Consider the following 21,791-nt stretch of genomic DNA (forward strand, 5'->3'; position numbering starts at 1 on the left):
TGGAGAGAGGTCATTATAAAGTAAGGGCTGATGGTCACTGGCAAGAGGAAGAGAGAAATAAGGCTTCTCCACACAGGGAAATAGCTAAGCTGAGGAAAATAGGCTTGGAGCGGTGAGAGGGAGGCTAGCTCCTGTTAAATAAACCTGTTGGCTCCGGATGTTTGGTTCATTGTGATGGAAAAGACCTTGGGAGAGAGGGCCTTGAGAATCTCCCAATACACTGAGTTTTCAATTCCGTCCCGGCCATTATCTGAGCTCAGTTGATTAGGTAGTCCCTTGTTTGTGGACAAACATTTTCTCCCTCTCTATGATTGGCGATGGAACTGGGGCCCAACCATCTTCTATTGTTCTCCCATTTGCTCTCCACAGTACATCCCAAAGGGCATTGACAGTGAGGCTTGAGAGCACTCTTGTACTAACCCGAGGTAATCTCAAGAGTAAGCAGAGTGATTACTGTTCAAGTGAGGCCAAATTGGTTATGATACACCTTCAGCCAACCTGAAAATAACTCAATGACACTAAGTATAAGGTGGACTTTGTTTCCATTTAGGAACAATTCTAGGAATAAGACACTGATATTATCAAGTCTTACAAACAAGAAACTAGTGGGCTAATCTGAGCACTATATGTCACAGAACATTTTCTTTTTCATTTGCTTCTACATAGCATACAGCATTGTTTACCATCGAAAACCCACTCACAGAGGACATTGTCATAAAGAGCTGGCATGTAAAACTACTAATGTGATTCTTCACATAAGTGGGTCTTTATGGAGACTTTGGCATTAATGCACACTGAGTGTACAAAACAAAGAAGGATTTTTAAGCCTTGAGACAATTGAGACATGGATTGTATATGTGTGCCATTCAGAGCGTGAAAGCGCAAGACAAAAGATTGAAGTGCCTTTGAACGGAGTATAGTAGTAGGTGCCAGGCGCACCGGTTTGAGTGTCAAGAACTACAATGGTGCTGGGTTTTTCATGCTCAACAGTTTCTCATGTGTATCAAGAATGGCCCACCATCCAAAGGACATCCAGTCAACTTGACACAACTGTGGGAAGTATTGGAGTCAACATAGGCCAAAATCCCTGTGGAATGCTTTCAACAGGGTTGGGCGGTATCGTCATACCGTCCTTCTCTCACCACGGGATTTACAGTATTACCGGTTTAGTACACAAGAGGACACAGAAAAACGTAAAAAAGCCCATTGGGCATCTATTACCAGAATGCTAACAAAATCAGCACAAGTAATAGTGAATTTGCATGGAGGCTGCTAGCTAAATACGCTAACGAGCTCAAACGAAAATAAACAAATTGCAAAGACAGGCAATCATGTTCATAAAGTTATACATATATAGGTAGGAGCTACCGAATGTCATTTTTGGTGAGTTTGAACATTTTCACGCGAATGTGAACGAGAGACATTATGCAAATGAACAAAGTTTTGAAGCATGCAGTACTGGCTCTCCAGCAGCATGTCTACACACTGTGTCTGAGTGGACTGTGAAGTCTGGAGTCACTAGGGCAACAGGCCTGCCTGCTCTGCTCAGAGAAGAGAGGGGGGAGGAGCAGACAGGCCGAGAACGGAGGAGAAAAAACATGAGGAAATCAAGAAAGCCTTGGCAGCTATACAAATAACTCATCCAAAGGGCTTTGACTTCTCAAACAAGACAGAAAGCTTACACAATACGATGCCCTGTCACCTTAATAATCCAGCCACTTAGATAGCAAGTTAAATTTAAGCATCTAGTTAACACAAAATTCAGCATTTTTCACGAAGGAAAAAAATATAAAACACAAGAAATTTCTTGCCCCCGTTTTGTGAACACAGATCTAAATGGCTTCTTACTGTAACTTCAGCTCGGCATCAGACTCATTTCGTGCATCAGTTGCACTTCTAAACTCGAATGAGAATTCACAAACAGCATTCTATCAGCAGACATCGCTTCTTTTTCTCCCCGGTACTTTTCTTGGTGTAGCCGGCCTAATTTTCTCAGGTAAAATGCAAGATTAACTTTAAGCAAAACATAAGGAAATGTAGTTGGCAACATTCTTTCTATAGGCCTAAACATTAGAAATATGATGGCCGTGCATCATTTTTGCTCATTTACTTGTGCGGCTGCCAGCCAAATAGCGTTGCACTTCTGTTGCCATCTGATAAAAATGAAGCTATTTTATTTCGAATGTGTTGCACTAATGTCTTTTCTGTGAAGGAAAACAATAGTTGCACGTCCCTGATCACTCTTGAAGCAACAAAAAAACACTGTTGACTTTCAATAGAAAGAGTGACTCGTCAATCTCCTGTTGTGCTTTTACAAACAAACACGTGACTTGCTCAACTGTGCTGGGGAACTAAGTAAGCTTCATAATGTAAAATAATCTGACAGGTGAAATAAGAACGCAATCTGCTTTATCTCCTAACGCATTGCACTAGTTGACTGCAGGTATTTACTTAAAACATTGCTACAAATATGATTTTTTTTTTGAAAAACATTTAAAATAAATAGTCAACAGTATTGAAAGACCATCCTGTGGCTATTTCCAAACACCCCAGTATACGGTATATACGGTGTCCCGCCCACGCCTACTTTCGACACCTTGCAGAGTCCATGCCCCAACAAATTCAGGCTGTTCTGGAGGCAAAAGGGGCTGCAACTCAATATTAGGAAGGTGTCCCTAATGTTCTGTACACTCAGTGTATATGAGAGAATGAAAGAGAATGAAATAGAATGTTAGAGGTATGAGAGAGAGGGACAGAGAGAGAGAGGGACAGAGAGAGAGATAGATAGAGGGACAGAGAGAGAGGGACAGAGGGGGGGGGGGATAGAAGTGAGAGAGAGAGAACATGAGAGAAAGGAATAGACAGAAATAAAATGAGAGTGAAAGCCACTTTTTGTGCTCTTGAAGTGAAGGTGATATTGTCAAAGCTGTCCATTAGCACACTCATGTCATTCCCCACCCCGGAGTTTGGCTCTCAGGAAATCTAGGAGCAGGAGCTGTCGCCTGTTGTTAGTGCGTAGCTTGTTGGCTATCTGTTTTGCTGGGCAGTGAGTGTTGACAAGGGTTCCATTTCTGCCAGGATTCTGTTTAAACGACCTAGTAAGGACATTAGCCACAGCTCAGCCCAACGGGGGGGCGAGAGCAGTTCCACTTCCATTTGAGCGTTAATTACAAGAAATCAGAAAGGGTATTGAGCAACCAATTAGGCCTGCTCTGTGACGACTCTGGGCATGCGTTTACACCTCATTGTCGGGCTGGATCGCAACGCCGCTGTGCTTTACAAGCGCCGCCACTTTCACACTGATTCGCCTGGGCTGAATCCAGGAAAGAGGTGATACTAAGTAGGGAAAATAGAGGGGGGAAGGTGTGCATAGGCTCTGGCGGGCGAGAGTGGACCGTACCATTGCGCTGAGGATCTAGATGTTTCATGCTGCACAGCTCTCCTTTGATGTCCCCGGGCACTTCCATTCCCAGCTTCTGATAGAAGTCTCTCTGTTTTTTTATCTCCGCTGCAGGAGGGGAAAAGGGAATGAAAGAGAGAGAGAGACACAAGGGAGAATTAGGGCCTTGCTTTGGCTGAAGGTAACTGTCACTAGGGCTTCTTTACATTTGATGGCAGACTGTATGGAGTAGGATTTCTCTCATTACAGTCTGTCAGATAAATCAGTCTGTCAGATAAGTCAAATGCTTCATAGATATTTCATGGCTATGTGCTTTGGGATGTTTGTTATTCAGTCATTCAGCCCCAAACTCGCAGGAACAAAATATTAAAGGCGAACTGAGGTTGGTTTGGAAATGTATATGGGCAGATTCAAATACAATTTATTTATTTACCCTCTTGTAGTCCCGGTACCAACTTGTAGACAATGTCTTGCATTGTTCGGTCATGGCTAAAGGGGAGAAAAATATTTTTTAAATTACAAATCTGACAATGCTACATTTATTATCACTAATAGCTGATTACATGTGGTACCATGCTTATTCTGTGTCTTGATTGGAAATGTTGCCTTTAATGATAGACATACAGTGGCAAGAAAAAGTATGTGAACCCTTTGGAATTACGTGGATTTCTGCATAAATTAGTCAAAACATTTGATCTGATCTTCATCTTAGTCACAATAATAGACAAACATAGTGTGCTTAAACTAATAACACAACAATTATTGTATTTTTCTTGTATATATCGAATACATAATTTAAACATTCACAGTGTAGGTAGGAAAAAGTATGTGAACCCCTAGGCTAATGCATAAAGCTGGAAAGGGTTACAAAAGTATCTCTAAAAGCCTCGATGTTCATCAGTCCACGGTAAGACAAATTGTCTATAAATGGAGAAAGTTCAGCACTATTGCTACTCTCCCTAGGAGTGGCCGTCCTGCAAAGATGACTGCAAGAGCACAGTGCAGAATGCTCAAGAAGAATCCTAGAGTGTCAGCTAAAGACTTACAGAAATCTCTGGAACATGCTAACATCTCTGTTGACGAGTCTACGATACGTAAAACACTAAACAAGAGTGGTGTTAATGGGAGGACACCACGGAAGAAGCCACTGCTGTTAAAAAAAAACATTGCTGCACGTCTGAAGTTCGCAAAAGAGCACCTGGATGTTCCACAGCGCTTCTGGAAAAATATTCTGTGGACAGATGAAACTAAAGTTGAGTTGTTTGGAAGGAAGGAAGGCACAACACTATGTGTGGAGAAAAAAAAGCACAGCACACCAACATCAAAACCTCATCCCAACTGTAAAGTATGGTGGAGGGAGCATCATGGTTTGGGTCTGATTTGCTGCCTCAGGGCCTGGACAGCTTGCTATCATCGACAGAAAAATTATTTCCCAGGTTTATCAAGACATTTTGCAGGAGAATATAAGGCTATCTGTCCGCCAATTGAAGCTCAGAGGTTCGGTGATGCAACAGGACAACGACCCAAAACACAGAAGTAAATCAACAACAGAATGGCTTCAGAAGAAAATAAGCCTTTTGGACTGGCCCAGTCAGAGTCCTGACCTCAACCCGATTTAAAATGCTGTGGCATGACCTTGAGAGCGGTTCACACCAGACATCCTAATAATATTGCTGAACTGAAACAGTTTTGTAAAGATGAATGGTCCAAAATTCCTCCTGACCGTTGTGCAGGTCTGATCCGCAACTACAGAAAACGTTTGGTTGAATTTATTGCTGCCAAAGGAGGGTCAACCAGTTATTAAATCCAAGGGTTCATATACTTTTTCCACCCTACACTGTTAATGTTTACACGGTGTGTTCAATAAAGACATGAAAATGTATAATCGTTTGTGTGTTATTAGTTTAAGCAGACTGTGTTTGTCTATTGTTGTGACTTAGATGAAGATCAGATCCAATTTATGACCAATTTATGCAGAAATCCAGGTCATTCCAAAGGGTTCACATACAAAACATACACGCTTCCTTAATGTCAGCAGCACATGCTTCTTGACATTCAGAATTCCCATGTTTACCATATAACAGCATGAATGTCATCAAAACACAGCGCATTTGTCCACTACCCAGCTGTGACGCACACTTTGTACTGCAACACCTGGGCCTGCAGTGTGACTAGCGAAACTCAGTGGGGTGTGCTGCACGAGAATCCTGGAAAGACGTGGTGTTTCTTCCGTCTGGAGTGAAGGTCATTCTCTCTATCCTATCCTGCGCTCAAGACCATAATTAGCAGATTTTCTGCCCCCTAAAGCAGGTAAGAGCAGACCGCTTACCACTGTGGTAGCCAAACTCTGCTTTGCCCCAAACACAGCGAGTGCTGACGCCTTATTGACAGGGCCCTTGATGCACGGGAGTGTGGGGATGGATCGAAGGCTCAATTAGCTTTCGCTTAAATACACCATCAGAAAGATGACCTAACGCTCATTGATGATTTTGGCTACCCCTAGTTTACTTATTATGAATCTTTCAAGTTTTATTAGTCTTGAAACACGAAAGATAAGTGCATACAAGCTTATCATAACCCTTACATGATGTATGACTTGGAATATGGTTAGAGTGCTTGTGTTTTCTTCTTCTCAGCACCAGGCCGTAGTAGTAGCAGCACTCGTTGTTTTTTTATCTCCGCCTCTCACACCTAGTTTGAACCTGTTCATTGTTCTATGTGTCTTTCATCTGTTTAAATGTTTCCGTTTTGGCACATTTATTTCGCCTTTTATTTTCATTTGAACAAACTACTCCGAGGGAAATGAAGAGAGGAGTGCATTTCAAATGTGTTCGAAATTGGGTTTTCCATAAAAATGGGGACATTTTTCTGGGCTGCAAAATGCTTATGACTAAATAGCTGGTAGACATTTAGGCTGGCGAACATCCCCATTGGCTGTACTTTTAATCAGACACTACTGCACAAGCACTCATAGGGCAGATGGACAACAGAGTCCCTTTACTTTGTGTGTGTGTGTTTGGTTTGACTATCCAGAAGTCCTCACAAGGATAGTAAAAAAAGGAACATTCAAACAGGTGGGGACATTTCACCGGTCCCCACAAGAAAAAAGGCTATTTTAGGCTTGGGGTTAGGTTTAGGGTTAAGGTTACAATTAGTGTTTGAATTAAAGTTAAGGGTTAGGTTTGGGAGTTATGGTTAGGGTTAGTTTAAAGGTCATGGTTAAGTTTAGGGTTCAGGAAAATAGGACTTTGAATGGAAATCAATTGTTTGGTCCCCACAAGGATAGCAAAACAAATGTGTGTGTGTGTGTGTGTGTGTGTGCACATGCTCATTTAAGCAAATATGCATGTATGTATTTATTTAATTAGAATATTGTTTTGTTTTCCCCCTCCTCTCTCCTCTCCTTTGACGGTATTGTTTTTGGACAGTGCTGCCCCGTAGTGGTGGCTCTCTGTTCTGCACATTGATGAAACAACTGAGCTGGTAAGGGGAGTGGTTTGATGTCCAGGCTGCCTACTCACCCGATGTACTGCAGTGGGTGGCTCTGGTGAATGACAATCCTGCACGTGGGACAGGTGTTGTTCTCCTCCAAGTACTTCACTAGACAGCTTCTGCAGACTGGAAGACACAGAGAGAGAGAGAGAGAGACATGTCAATCTAATGATAAGCAACACGGGTATCTTGTTCTATCTTTTGATGTTGTAAAAAAAAGTGTGGCTTTTTTTGAGAGACCAGCCTCACTATGATGTGTCCGATAGCTATCCGGACATGATGTGAGTCTCTCTGTTTCATCTCTGAGGGGGGTGTGAGAGATAGTCATTTCCACCTGAGGATTGCGATTGAAGCTCTCCACTCTACATTGACATTTGGTCAACTAGGACTTTCCACGTATGGTACAATGGCGCCCTCTAGGGCATGACTGACCGATTACATTACTTGCGCTGCTGCTGACATTTACTCAGACTTCTGTCTCTAGTACAACTAGGCCTACTTTGTGGGTGGAGGGTTGCTTGATCGTTGTGATAATTGAACTTTAATGAGACAACAAAAATATCTATTGCTGTATGAAGCCACATGCACGAAGCCCTCATAAAGATACATGATCTGTGTTAATATGTGAATGATGTGTGTCGGAGTATGAGTACATGCTTGTGTCATCAGCAGGTACTCACAGGTGTGTAAGCACTCCGTGACAGTAGTGGCGTCTATCAGGTACCCCTCGCACAGGCGACAAGTGATGTGGGCGTTGATGTCCCACAGCTTGATCTTCCTGGTTAGCATCTCGGGGTTCTGGGGAGAAGGAGGACAAACAAATCGAGTCATTCTGTTTTGTGCATTTTGCACATTCTAAGGGTAACCTCTCAATTCACTTTTGACAAAAGACAGGATACAGGATAAAGACACATGTCAACTGTCCAACTCATTGGTTTCAAGGTTATGCAGAGTACCTTTTAGCTTAGAATAGAGACAGACAACTCTATTCATGGTGGATGCTTGTTTTAGCTTACCCCTAATGACGCCATGTGTTGACTGAGGATGATTTGGCAGCCACGTCTCTTCCTGCAGGCACGCAGTGGTGTTAGCTCCTCATCATGGATGCCCTCTCATGTGGCTAAAGGGAGAACACAGACAACAACATAGTCAGAATTCATTATGCTCTACAGCAGTGGTGACTCCCCAAAGTTCTTTGTGCCATGATGAACCAACAAAGACCCTACAGATCCTCCAACCTTTATCCTGGAGAGCAGTGTTACAGGTGTGGAACAAAAGCTTGCACACACCCAGTAGCTCTCCAGGACAGGAGTTGGAGGCTTTTCTAGCCTTAGCCTAATCATGAACTAACCTAAAACCAGACGAATGTTGCAGAACAGAATAAATCTGTCTGATCTCAGGCTTATATTGAACCGCAAACTCTTAGGAGTAGGCTGTGACCCACCATTTTTTGAGACATTGCTCTGCAGAACTCAAATAAAACTGGGCAGTGCTGACTGCACATGCCATTGCTACTGTAAAAAGTGCATTCATATTTGAAACAACATTTACACAATGAGACCATTGTATGGAGAGGAGACGTCACTGAATTAACGTAACAAAATAAGAACCAGAGACATATTCAAAGTAACTTCACATCCACCAAAGCCTAAAAAATAAACAAGAAAAAGTGGTGTCCCCACATGACTCAAGGAATGACGTACTGCGGTACTTAGTCAATCCATTAGACGTAGGGACTAGAGATTCATTACTCATCCGAGGCAGAACGCTTTGAGTTGTGAGCTCGAAAAACCCTCTTCGACTTGGCTCCCACCACTTTTTTTGGGGCCTCTTGATCCTAAATGTGCCTTCTTTTACTCTGTCTTGGACAATAAGAGTCTGCCTGTGTGCTTTTGTCTGCTCATCAGATCATGAAATTAGCCCATGTACTCCGTTGAGATGAGTGAAGGAGAGCTGCTGAGGATGTATTAAAACCCTAGCATGCACTGTTTGGGTTCAGACCTGGGCTGCATACAAAATCATGTATCAGAGTTGTTGTACCTGTCGCCACGCTGTCGAGTTGAACAAGTGCATTCAGTTGCAGAGCACTTGCAAGTGCGTTGACAGGACAGGTTAACCTGCCTTATGGAAACCTTTGTGGTCCTACGCACATCCTTAAAAACATAAATGCCGGGCTAATAAAGGATACTAGTACAGAACAAGAGCCGCACGCTGTTGAAGCTCGGCTCTGGACGCTCATGGCTGGCTGGCGGCTCTGGACGCTCATGGCTCGCTGGCGGCTCTGGACGCTCATGGCTCGCTGGCGGCTCTGGACGCTCATGGCTCGCTGGCGGCTCTGGACGCTCATGGCTCGCTGGCGGCTCTGGCAGATCCTGTCTGGTTGGCGGCTCTGGCAGATCCTGTCTGGTTGGCGGCTCTGGCAGATCCTGTCTGACTAACGGCTCTGACGGTTCGGGACAGACGGGCGGCTCAGATGACACTGGGCAGACGGATGGCTCAGACGGCACTGGGCAGACGGATGGCTCAGACGGCACTGGGCAGACGGATGGCTCAGACGGCACTGGGCAGACGGATGGCTCTGGCCGGATGAGACGCACTGTAGACCTGGTGCATGGTGCCGGAACTGGAGGCACCGGGCTAAGGACACGCACCTTCATGCTAGTGCGGGGAGCAGGGACAGGGCACACTGGACTCTCAAAGCGTACTATATGCCTGGTGCGTGGTACCGGCACTGGTGGCACCGGGCTGAGGGCACGCACATCAGGACGATTACGGGGAGAAGGAACAGTGTGTACAGGGCTCAGAAGACGCACAGGTGGCTTAGTGCGTGGTGCCGGAACTGGAGGCACTGGGCTGGAGACACGCACCATAGGAAGAGTGCGTGGAGGAGGAACAGGGCTCTGAAAACGCACTGGAAGCCTGGTGCGTGGTGTAGGCACTGGTGGTACTGGGCTGGGGCGGGGAGGTAGCGCCGGAAATACCGGACCGTGCAAGCGTACTGGCTCCCTTGAGCATTGAACCTGCCAAACCTTACCTGGTTGTATGCTCCCGTCGCCTGACCAGTGGGGGGAGGTGGAATAACCCGCACCGGGCTATGTAGGCGAACCGGGGACACCATGCGTAAGGCTGGTGCCATGTAAGCCGGCCCAAGGAGACGTACTGGTGGCCAGATATGTAGAGCCGGCTTCATGGCACAATGCTCATTCTAGCCCTACCAGTGCGGGGAGGTGGAATAACCCTATGCACACGTACAGGAGACACCGTGCGCTCTACTGCGTAACACGGTGTCTGCCCGTACTCCCGCTCTCGATGGTTAGCCTGGGAAGTGGGCGCAGGTCTCCTACCTGCCCTAGACCCACTACCTTAGCCCCCCCCCCCCCAAGAAATTTTTGGGTTGTACTTGCGGGCTTTTCGGGCTTCTGTGCTAGACGTGTCCGCTCATAACGCAGGTTCCTCTCTCCGGTTTCCTCCGCTCTCCGAGCTGCCTCCAGCTGTTCCCATGGGCGGCGATTTACTCCAACTTTAGCCCATGGTCCTTTTCCTTCCATGATTTCCTCCCAAGACCAGAAATCCTGTTTCGTGCGCTGTCCGTTTACCCACTGCTTGATCCGGGTTTGGTGGGTGGTTCTGTAACGGGCTTCCTCCTTCTCCTCATCCGACGAGGAGTAGCAAGGATTTGACCAAAGTGCAGCGGGTTGTGAATACATAATGATTTATTAACACAAACGACGAAACACGAAAACAAACACTTGGAAGGATTGCAAACTAACAAAATGAACTAAACTTAAGAACTCACATGTAACACGAAGAACGCACGAACAGGGAAAACAGACTACACAAAAACCGAACAAACATACCGAAACAGTCCCGTGTGAACAACATACACAGACACAGAAGACAACCACCCACAACAAACAGTGTGAAAACACCTACCTTAATATGACTCTCAATCAGAGGAAATGAAAACCACCTGCCTCTAATTGAGAGCCATATCAGGTCACCCTTTAAACCAACATAGAAACAGAAAACATAGACTGCCCACCCAAACTCACGTCCTGACCAACTAACACACACAAAAACTAACAGAAAACAGGTCAGGAACGTGACAATGACCCAGCGTTGTAACCCTGTGAAATAAATAGCAACGGATATTTACGAGCAAATAGGTGCAGTTTCGTAATGCTCGTGCTGAGTGCAATTAGTCCAACATTTTGTTAAGTTGCAGAATTGCATTTGGAATAAAATTTGCATTTGGAATCTATTTTTTTTAACCTTAGGTAGTCTGTACCTGCGGCCAGAGGGGAGGAGCTGGAATTCAGGGTGGTGCGGATGGGAAGAGACAACCGCTATTTTATTCACCGTCTGGACGGCTCTGCCCAGGTAGAGATGATAGTTCTTGCTATTTTCCCGCAAGTCCTGACTATCTTGCCCAATCTATTTTTCTGTGCAACCTTGATATTCCCAAACCAGCAGGTCAAGCAGTAGGACAGAATGCTCTCAATCAATGATTTATAAAAGAGAACCATGATGGTTAGATCAACATTAAAAAAAAGTGCAGTTTCCGTAAGAAATAGTCTTCGTTGGCCTTTCTTAAAAATAGGGTCAGTACACTGATCCCAGGACAGCTTGTTGTCAATGACTAGCCCAAGGTATTTGTACTCCTCCACTATTTCAATGGGCTCACCTTTTATCAGTGATGTTGTGTGCATTGTAGTGTTCCTTCGAAAGTCAATCACCATGTCCATTGTTTTTGATGTATTTCATTCCAGATGGGATGACTTGCAGAGACGACTGAACAAAAGTGCTTCATTAACGAATGTGCGACAATTCAAAGTTGCTAAGATGATAAACTGTCATAATCAAGATGACAACTTTTCCATTACAATATAAGACGGTAATGAAGGTTTGGTTCCAAACGCCTGCAGGTTCCTGATGAAGGAACATTCATTCAACACGACACAGGATGACTCAGCGCATCACATTGACACACCATTGGCAAAGGCCAGTCTAGAGGGAAAGCTTGTTCAAACTGGTCTGCATGAACTAAGCCTATAACTATTGACCTCCTTAATGCACATGCAATGTGATTGATGCTGGAACTGGTAGTCGCTATCCTCTGGAATTAGTGTTGAGCTATGGTGTTCAAATTGCACCTTTCAATTCAGAATATTTACGGTGTATCGGAGGTGCTAATGAATAAAGCTGTTCCTCTCGGGACGTCACATCATTGTGAAAACTAAAACATGAACTTCCTGAGTGAATGTTTTATTTTTTATTTGCAGATCATGAATCTGAGAACGTTGATCTTTTATGACAAAACATCACAACACTGGCACTATAATTCCTCTTGGATCCCTAAAAATTAAGATCTGTAGTTACAGTGCCTTCAGAAAGCATTCAACCCATTGACTTATTCCATATTTTGTTGTGTTACGGTTTGATTTATTTCCCCTCTCACACATCTACACACACTACACCATAATGAAAAAGTGTAAATATGTTCATAGAATTTTTTGCAAATTTATTGGAAATTAAATATAAAAATATCTTATTTACATAAGTATTCACAACCCTGAGTCAATACATCTGGGTAAGCATCTTAGAGCTTTGCACAATATAAAAAATATATAAATCTGTCAAGTTGGTTGTTGATCATTACTAGACAGGCATTTTCAAGTCTTGCCATAGATTTCCAAGCAGATTTAAGTCAAAACTGTAACCAAGCCACTCAGGAACATTCAATGTCGTCTTGGTAAGCAAATCCAGTGTAGATTTGGCCTTGCGTTTTAGGTTATTGTCCTGCTGAAAGATGAATTTGTCTCCCAGTGTCTGTTGGAAAGCAGACCGAACCAGGTTTTCCTCTAGGATTTTTCCAGTTCTTAGCTCTATTCTGTTTCTTTTTATCTATTTTTTTTTATTTTATTCTGTCCCCCCCCCCCAAAAAAATCCCTAGTCCTTGCCAATGACAAGCATACCCATAACTTGAAAATATGAAGGGTGGTACTCAGTGATGTGTTGGAAGGACATTTCAGCTTTCATTTTTAATTCATTTGGGTTTTTAAAAAATCTAAAAACATAATTCTACTTCGACATTATGAGGTATTGTGTGTTTGCCAGTGACACAAAATCACACCCACAATTATGTCTGTAACACAACAGAATGTGGAAAAAATCAAGGGGTGTGAATACTCTCTGAAGGGACTGTATCTATTTCATATTCATTGTTATGTTTATTGATCAGATATTATGCATTTTACCACAATTTCCACAACTACCAATTAAAAAATTCTCATTACCATAATAGTTTCAATGTCCCAAAAAGTAATAAACAAATCAATTGCTAATATGTTTTTACATTGCTCACCAAATGAAAAGGCCTGACTTAAGCATAACACTGAAAACAAATAGATTTAAAATGTAATTGAACAGATGTATTTGTAATTTCTCATTACTGTAACACATAACCTTTCTGAATTTAGTTTATTTGTCATAATTACTTGTGTATACAAGGCAGGACGAGCACACCCCATTTTCATCGACTGGGCTGTAGTGGAGCAGGTTGAGAGCTTCAAGTTCCTTGTTGTCCACACCAACAATCAACAACAAACTATTATGGTCCAACAAAACCAAGATGGTCGTGAAGAGGGCATGACAATGCCTATTCCACCTCAGGAGACTAAAAAGATTTGGCATTGGCCCTTGTCAGGATTCGGCCAGGATTGTTCAGGTTTTGGTCACTAGATGCCCCTATTGTGCTTTTTTGACCCTCTTGTTTTTTCCCTTGTTCCAGTTATTATTTGCACCCGTTCCTTATTTCCCTTGAAAGTATTTAAACCCTTAGTGTTCCTCAGTTCTTTGCTCTGTGTTTGTATGTTAGCACCCAGCCCCAGCCATGCTGTGAACATTTGTTTCTCTAGTTGGATTTTCTTGAGGTACTCTGGTTTTGTTCTTGTTTATTTTTGATTACTCTTTTGAGGTTTGTTTTTCCCCTGCTGTTCTTAGCACTTTGTGGATTTTTCCTTGTGTCTTGGAGGATATACATTTTTTCTCTTGGAATTACTTTTGACGTTGTGGATTTATATTTTTTGCCTGAAGATCTTTTCCTTTTAACTTTATTAAACCACCGTCTCTAGTACTGCTGTGTCTGCCTCATCTTCTGGGTTCTGCCGACTATTAGTGGCTCAGTTTACTAAGTGACTGTTTCTCACACCGGAGACCCGAGTTCGTAACCGGGTCCTGACAGGCCCTCAGATCCTCAAAAAGTTCTACAGCTGCACCATGGAGAGCATCCTGACTGGTTGCATCACGGACTGGTATGGAAACTGCTCGGCATCTGACGGCAAGGTGCTACAGAGGGTAGAGTGTACGGCCCAGTACATCACTGGGGCAAAGCTTCCTGCCATCCAGGACCTCTATACCAGGCCGTGTCAGAAAATGGCCCTAGAAATTGCCAAAGACTCCAGCCATGTGATTCATAGACTGTTCTCTCTGCTACCGCACAGCAAGCGGTACCAGAGCAACAAGTCTAGGTCAAAAAACTTCTTAACAGCTTCTACCCCCAAACCATAAGACTGCTGAACAACTAATAAAATGGCTACCCTGACTATTTACATTGGCCTCCCCTTTTTTTACGCTGCTGCTACTCAATGTTTATTATCTATGCATAGTCACTTTACACCTATCTACATGTACAGTACCAGTCAAAAGTTTGGACACACCTACACATTCATGGGTTTTTCTTTATTTTTACTATTTTTTGTAGAATAATAGTGAAGACATCAAAACTATGAACTAACACATATGGAATCATATAGTAACCAAAAAAGTCAAAATATATTTTAGATTCTTTAAAGTAGCCACCCTTTGCTTTGATGACAGCTTCGCACACTCTTAGCATTCTCTCAACCGGCTTCATGAGGTAGTCACCTGGAATGTGTTTCAATTAACAGTTGTGACTTGTTAAAAGTTAATTTGTGGAATTTCTTTCCTTCTTAATGCATTTGAGACAATCAGTTGTGTTGTGATAGCCCTATGTGATCAAATACCATGTCCATATTATGGCAATAACAGCTCAAATATACCAAGAGAAACAACAGTCCATAATTACTCTAAGACATGAAGGTCAGTTAATGTGGAAAATATTAAGAACTTTGAAAGTTTCTTCAAGTGCAATCGCAAAAACCATCAAGCGCCATGATGAAACTGGCTCTCATGAGGACCACCACAGGAAAGGAAGACCCAGAGTTACCTTTGCTACAGAGTATAAGTTCATTAGAGTTATCTGCACCTCAGATTGCAGCCCAAATAAATGCTAACATACATGCTAATATACATAAAGTAACATACATATCTCAACATCAACTGTTCAGAGGAGACTGCGTGAACCAGGCCTTCATGGTCGAATTGCTGCAAAGAAACCACTACTGAAGGGCGCCAATAAGAAGAAAAAAACAAGAAACACGAGCAATGGATATTAGACCGGTGGAATTCTGTCATTTGGTCTGTTGAGTCCAAAATTGAGATTTTTGGTTCCAACTGCCTTGTCTTTGTGAGACGCAGAGTAGGTGAACGGATGATCTCTGCATGTGTGGTTCTCACCGTGAAGCATGGAGGAGGAGGTGTGATGGTGTGGAGGTGCTTTGCTGGTGAGACTCTATGTGATTTATTTAGAATTCAAGGCACATTTAACCAGCATGGCTACCACAGCATTCTGCAGCGATACACCATCCCACCTGGTTTGCGCTTAGTGGGACTATCATTTGTTATTCAACAGGACAGTGACTCAATACACCTCCAGGTTGTGTAAGGACTATTTGAACAAGAAGGAGAGTGATGGAGTGCGGCATCAAATGGCCTGGCCTCCACAAATCACCCAAACTCAAACAATTGAGATGGTTTGGGATGAGTTGGACTGCAGAGTGAAGGAAAAGCAGCCAACAAGTGCTCAGCACATGAGGGAACTCCTTCAAGACTGTTGGAAAAGCATTCCAGGTGAAGCTGGTTGAGAGAATACCAAGAGTGTGCAAAGCTGTCATCAAGGCAAAGGGGGGCTACTTTGAAGAATCTAAAATCTAAAATATATTTTGATTTGTTTAACACTTTTTTGGTTACTACATGATTTCTTGTGAAGAGAACTGGTCCCAAAATTGACCTCTGTGGTACAACATTATGTACTTCATCAATCTTCATCAAAAACTCCATCAATCACGTTGGCCGAAATTCTGTCACTAAGATAATCATGAAACCATGAACAGGCCATGAGGCCTATCAAGGTCAATTTATTTAATGAAATAGCATGATCAACAGTATCAAAAGCTTTTGACAGGTCCACAAACAAAGCAGCACAATTCATTGTAGTGTCTAAAGCATTGACAAGATCATTGACAACTAAAGTGGTTGCTGTAATAGTGCTATGCCCAGGCTAAAAATGTCACCACATCCAAAATACATTTCTCAGATAAAAAAGAGCAAAGTTTTACATTTACCAAAGATTCAAGAATCTTATCTTGACAAGGAAGCCTTGAAATGGGGCAACAATTATTAAGATCACTACTATCCAGCACAAGAGCTGATTTCCATACTTTTGGAATATTTCCTGATAACAATTTTAAATAAAAAATGTGGGGTTTTGAGCAAAAAAACGATTAGGCAGATGGGTGCTTAAGCAGACCGGGATCCAATTAATCGAACCCTGTGGATTCCTTCTTATCTATTGCTAGTAAAGCATCCAGTACTTATTTTTCTGTAAATAGCCTAAAAGAAAAGCTTTGACTATCATTTCTCTGATCATTCAGCAAGTTTCCCCTATCAGTATCCAGCGCAATATCATTGTGAATAGGCTTAGAAGTTATTTCAAAGAGATAGCCTGCTGAAATAAAATGGTGATTAAATGCATCAATGATAGCATTTTTTTCCGTAATGAGGCCAGTGTCTGAATGAATTTGTTGTGGCAGAGAGGATGAAGTAGAACCCTTCAGGGATTTGACAGTTTTCCAGAATTTAACCGGGTTCCCATTACAATCCGAAAGAGTGGTTACATAATAATCAGATTTAACCTTTCTGATTTGTATTACACAATCATTCCTCAGTTGCTTAAAGCCTGTGTTGACCCAAGCATCATCTCTTTTATAAATGACTTCTGATAATTCGATCTGCCTTTAACCCTTCGTTTTTTGAAGGGGGCATGATTATCCACAAAAGTATTGAAGACATCTTCAAAAAGGCATCAGGTTCATACATCAGGTTCAGGGATAGCCGAAATACAATCAAGGTGACTAAAATAAAGAATGTAAAAAAAGCCTATTCACTGATGTTTTTAAAGTTCCTCTTTGTGATGACACGAGACTTAGATTTTTGTATTCTCACATCTCTAACACAAACAACTGGGCAATGTTCACTAACGTCTTGGATGAAGACACCATTGTTACCGGGAGTTAATCCACTTCACTTACTGTAGAAAATATATATTTTTTCAAACTCAAGGTGTCATAATCATATCTGACACCCTATTCTTTCTGCAAAACATCTTTGAATCTTAATTCGGAATAAATATTTCAGAGTTTTTGGAAAACGTGGTCACATAAAACCGAGGGAGATTTTACTGTCATTCTGTTACCAAACTTTACGTTTGCACTGTTCTTCAAGTAAATGTGTTTTTATAAAACGTTCAGTGGAAATAGTTAAAGGTAGTCTTTGTGAGTTGTATGGGTTGTTTAACTTTGCAATCAATGGATTTTGTTTGGTGTAAAGTAAAAAAAATCTAATCAGGTGTGGAAGCACCTTATACTGTGTGGAATCACTTGCTTTAAATATACGTTGTATGCCTCGTTTATTTATTTATATATTTTTTATCTCACCTTTATTTAACCAGGTAGGCCAGTTGAGAAGAAATTCTCATTTACAACTGCGACCTGGCCAATATAAAGCAAAGCAGTGCAACACAAACAACAACACAGAGTTACACATGGAATAAACAAACATACAGTCAATAATACAATAGGAAAATCTATTTACAGTGTGTGCAAATGAGGTAAGATAAGGGAGGTAAGGCGTGAGGAGATAAGGCAATAAATAGGCCATAGTGGCAAAATAATTACAGTTTAGCAATTAAACACTGGAGTGATAGATGTGCAGGTGAATGTGCATATAGAGATACTAGGGTGCAAAGGAGCAACAAAAAAAACAGTATAGGGGATGAGGTAGTTGGATGGGCTATGTACAGATGGGCTATGTACAGGTGCAGTGATCTGTGAGCTGCTCTGACAGCTGGTGCTTAAAGTTAGAGTGTTTACTCCAGGGTTCTTCTTTATTTTGGCAAAAACAAATAAAGGCTTTGCCTAATATACAGTGGAGTACGGAATGATTGGATCCCTTGAAAAAGATTAGCAAAAAAGACTCAAATAAGTCATACAAATACTGAGTTATAGTGTATGCTCCAAAACATTTACTTATTATATTAGGTTATACCAATGCACTTGCTCAGAGAAAGACATTTTGTTAATTAAGTAATATTTAAAGATCTAAAAAAGATAGGGGTCAAAGGTATTGGATCCCCTGTTTTCAATACTCCAGCACCCAAAACATGTAAACATTATTAATGTGACCAGTGTTCAATGACTAGAATACAGTATATACAGTGCCTTCAGAAAGTATTCACACCCCTTGACTTTTCCCACATTTTGATGTGTTACAGCCTGAATTTAAAATCAATTTAAATTGATATTTTGTGTCACTGGCCTACACACAATACCCCAAAATGTTAAAGTGGAATTATGTTTCTAGAAATGTTTACAAATGAATAAAAAATGAAAAGCTGAACTGTCTTGAGTCAATAAGTATTCAACCCCTTTGCCATGGCAAGACTAAAGAAATTCAGGAGTAAACATATGCTTAACAAGTTACATAATAAGTTGCATGGACTACCTCTGAGTGCAATAATAGTATTTAACATGATTTGTGAATGGCTACCTCATCTCTGTAACCCACACATACAAGTATCTGTAAGGTCCCTCAGTCAAGCAGTGAATTTCAAACACAGATTCAACCACAAAGACCAGGGAGGTTTTCCAGTGCCTCGCAAAGAAGGGCACCTATTGGTAGATGGGTAAAGAAAAATAAAGCAGACATTGAATATCCCTTTGAGCATGGTAATATTAATTACACTGTGGATGGTGTATCAACACACCCAGTCACTACAAAGATACAGGCGTTCTTCCTAACTCAATAGCCGGAGAGGAAATAAAACCACTCAGAGATTTACGCATGAGGCCAATGGTGACTTTAAATCAGTTACAGAGTTGAATGGCTACTCCACAATACCAACCTAAATGACAGAAGGAAGCCTGTACATGATGCAAATATTCCAAAACATGCATCCTGTTTGCAATAAGGCACTAAAGTAAAACTGGCAAAAATGTGGCAAAGAAATCAACTTTATATCCTGAATACAAAGCGTTATGTTTGGGGCAAATACAACACATCACTGAGAACCACTCTTCATATTTTCAAGCATGGTGGTGGCTGCATCATTTTATGTGTATGCTTCTCATCGGGAAGGACTAGGGATTTTGGGGGGGGGGGGGATAAAAAGGAACGGAATAGAGCAAATCCTAAAGGACAACCTGTTTCAGTCTGTTATGCCTTCTTTACCACGCTGTCTGTGTGAAGAGACCTTGTCAGGTTGTCAGTGGTGTGCACACAGAGGAACTTGTAGCTTTTGACCCTTTCCACTGTGGCCCTGTCGATGTGGATGGGGGACTGCTCTTTCTGCCGTCTCGATCAGCTGCTTCGTTTGAGGTTATTTTCCTGGAACCACTCTGCCAGGGCTCTCACCTCCTCCCTTTAAGTTGTCTGATCATTGTTGGTACTCAGGCCTACCACTGTTGTGTAGCCAGCCAACTTGATTATTGAGTTGGAGACATGCGTGGCTCGCAGTCATGGGTGAACAAGGAGTACAAGAGGGGCTGAGTACACACCCCTGTTGGGACCCCATGTTGAGGTTCAGCGTGGCGGCGGTGTAGTTGTCCACCTTTACCACTTGGTGCTCGCCCATTAGGAAATCCAGGACCCAGTTGCACAGGGAGGGATTCAGATCCAGGGCCCAGAGCTTAGTGATGAGCTTGGAGAGCACTCTGGTGTTGAAGGCTGAGCTGTAGTCGATGAACATAATTCTTAAATAGGTATTTATCTTGTCCAGGTGAGATAGGGCAGTGTGCAGTGCAATGGTGATTGCGTTGCCCGTGGATCTATTGGGGTGATATGTGAATTGTAGTGGGTCTAGGGTGTCAGGTAAGGTGGAGGTTATTTGGTCCTTAACTGGCCTCTCAAAGCACTTCATGATGACAGAAGTGAATGCTATGGGACGAGAATCATTTAGTTCAGTTACATTCGCTTTCTTGGGTACGGAACAATGGTGGACATCTTAAAGAAAGTTGGGACAACAGAGACTGGAATATGGAGAGATTGAATATGTCCGTAAACACTCCAGCCAGCTGATCTGCACATGCTCTGAGGACGCGGCTTGGGATGCCGTCTGGGCCGGCAGCCTTGCGAGGGTTAACAGGCTTAAATGACTTACTCACATCGGCCACAGATAATGAGAGCACACAGTCCTCGTAAGCGTTAGGGGCCCGCGTCGGCGGCTCAATGTTGTTTTTCTCGAAGCGGGATAAGGTGTTTAGCTCGTCCAGGAATGTGGCGTAGGTGTCCACGACGTGGCTGGTTTTCCCTTTATAATCTGTGATTGTCTGGAGCCCCTGCCACAAACATCTCGTGTCTGAGCCGTTGCATTGTCTTGCGGAGGTCATAGCTAATCTATTTGTACATGTTCATGTTGCCAGTCACCTTGCCATGGTTAAATGTGGTGGTTTGCGCTTTCAGTTTTGCACAATTAATGCCCTCTATTAGAGGTCGACTGATTAATCGGAATGGCCGATTAATCAGGGACGATTTCAAGTTTTCATAACAATCGGTAATCTGAATTTTTGGAGGCTGATTATGGCCGATTATATTGCAATCCACAAGGAGACTGCGTGGCAGGCTGACCACCTGTTACGCGAGTGCAGGCAGCAAAGAGCCATGGTAAGTTGCTAGCTAGCATTAAACGTATCTTATAAAAAACAATCAATCTTAACATAATCACTAGTTAACTACACATGGTTGATGATATTACTAGTTTAACTAGCTTGTCCTGCGTTGCATATAATCAATGTGGTGCCTGAAATTGTGTCACTTCTCTTGTGTTCAGTGTAAGCAGAGTCAGGGTATATGCAGCAGTTTGGGTCGCCTGGCTCGTTGCAAACTGTGTGAAGACCATTTCTTCCTAACAAAGACCAAAATTAATTTGCCTGAATTTTACATAATTATGACATAACATTGAAGGTTGTGCAATGAAACAGCAATATTTAGACTTAGGGTTGCCACCCGTTCGATAAAATACAGAACGGTTCCGGATTTTACCATATTAATGACCTAAGGCTCGTATTTCTGTGTGTTTATTATATTATAATTAAGTCAATGATTTGATATTTGATAGAGCAGTCTGACTGAGCGGTGGTAGGCAGCAGCAGGCTCGTAAGCATTCATTCAAACCGCAATTTCCTCCGTTTGCCTGCATGAAGCACAGCGCTGTTTATGACTTCAAGCCTATCAACTCCCAAGATTAGGCTGGCAATACTATAGTGCCTATAAGAACATCCAATAGTCAAAGGTATATGAAATACAAATCGTATAGAGAGAAATAGTCCTATAATTCCTATAATAACTACAACCTAAAACTTCTTAACTGGGAATATTGAAGACTCATGTTAAAAGGAACCACCAGCTTTCATATGTTCTCATGTTCTGAGCAAGGAACTTAAACGTTAGCTTTTTTACATGGCACATATTGCACTTTCACTTT

General features: G+C 42.4%; 1 protein-coding gene across 3 annotated transcripts in view; it reads right to left on the reverse strand.

Annotated features, from left to right (window-relative positions):
- The window catches only part of LOC129827915 (polycomb group RING finger protein 3), a 55,491-nt gene that overhangs the window by 17,455 nt on the left and 16,245 nt on the right, over positions 1-21,791 (reverse strand). For 2 of the 3 annotated variants that reach the window (XM_055889203.1, XM_055889202.1), the window contains exons 2-5: positions 7,573-8,012; positions 6,922-7,018; positions 3,834-3,889; positions 3,401-3,508 (exon numbers count right to left, since the gene is read on the reverse strand). In XM_055889203.1, coding sequence (XP_055745178.1) covers positions 3,401-3,508; positions 3,834-3,889; positions 6,922-7,018; positions 7,573-7,723 — 412 coding nt within the window. In that variant the 5' untranslated portion in view covers positions 7,724-8,012. The remainder of the gene's footprint in view (positions 1-3,400; positions 3,509-3,833; positions 3,890-6,921; positions 7,019-7,572; positions 8,013-21,791) is intronic. The other variant, XM_055889204.1, reaches the window with a different exon arrangement.

Source organism: Salvelinus fontinalis, chromosome 29 (genome assembly GCF_029448725.1).
Source record: "Salvelinus fontinalis isolate EN_2023a chromosome 29, ASM2944872v1, whole genome shotgun sequence".
Classification (NCBI taxonomy): Eukaryota; Metazoa; Chordata; class Actinopteri; order Salmoniformes; family Salmonidae; genus Salvelinus; species Salvelinus fontinalis.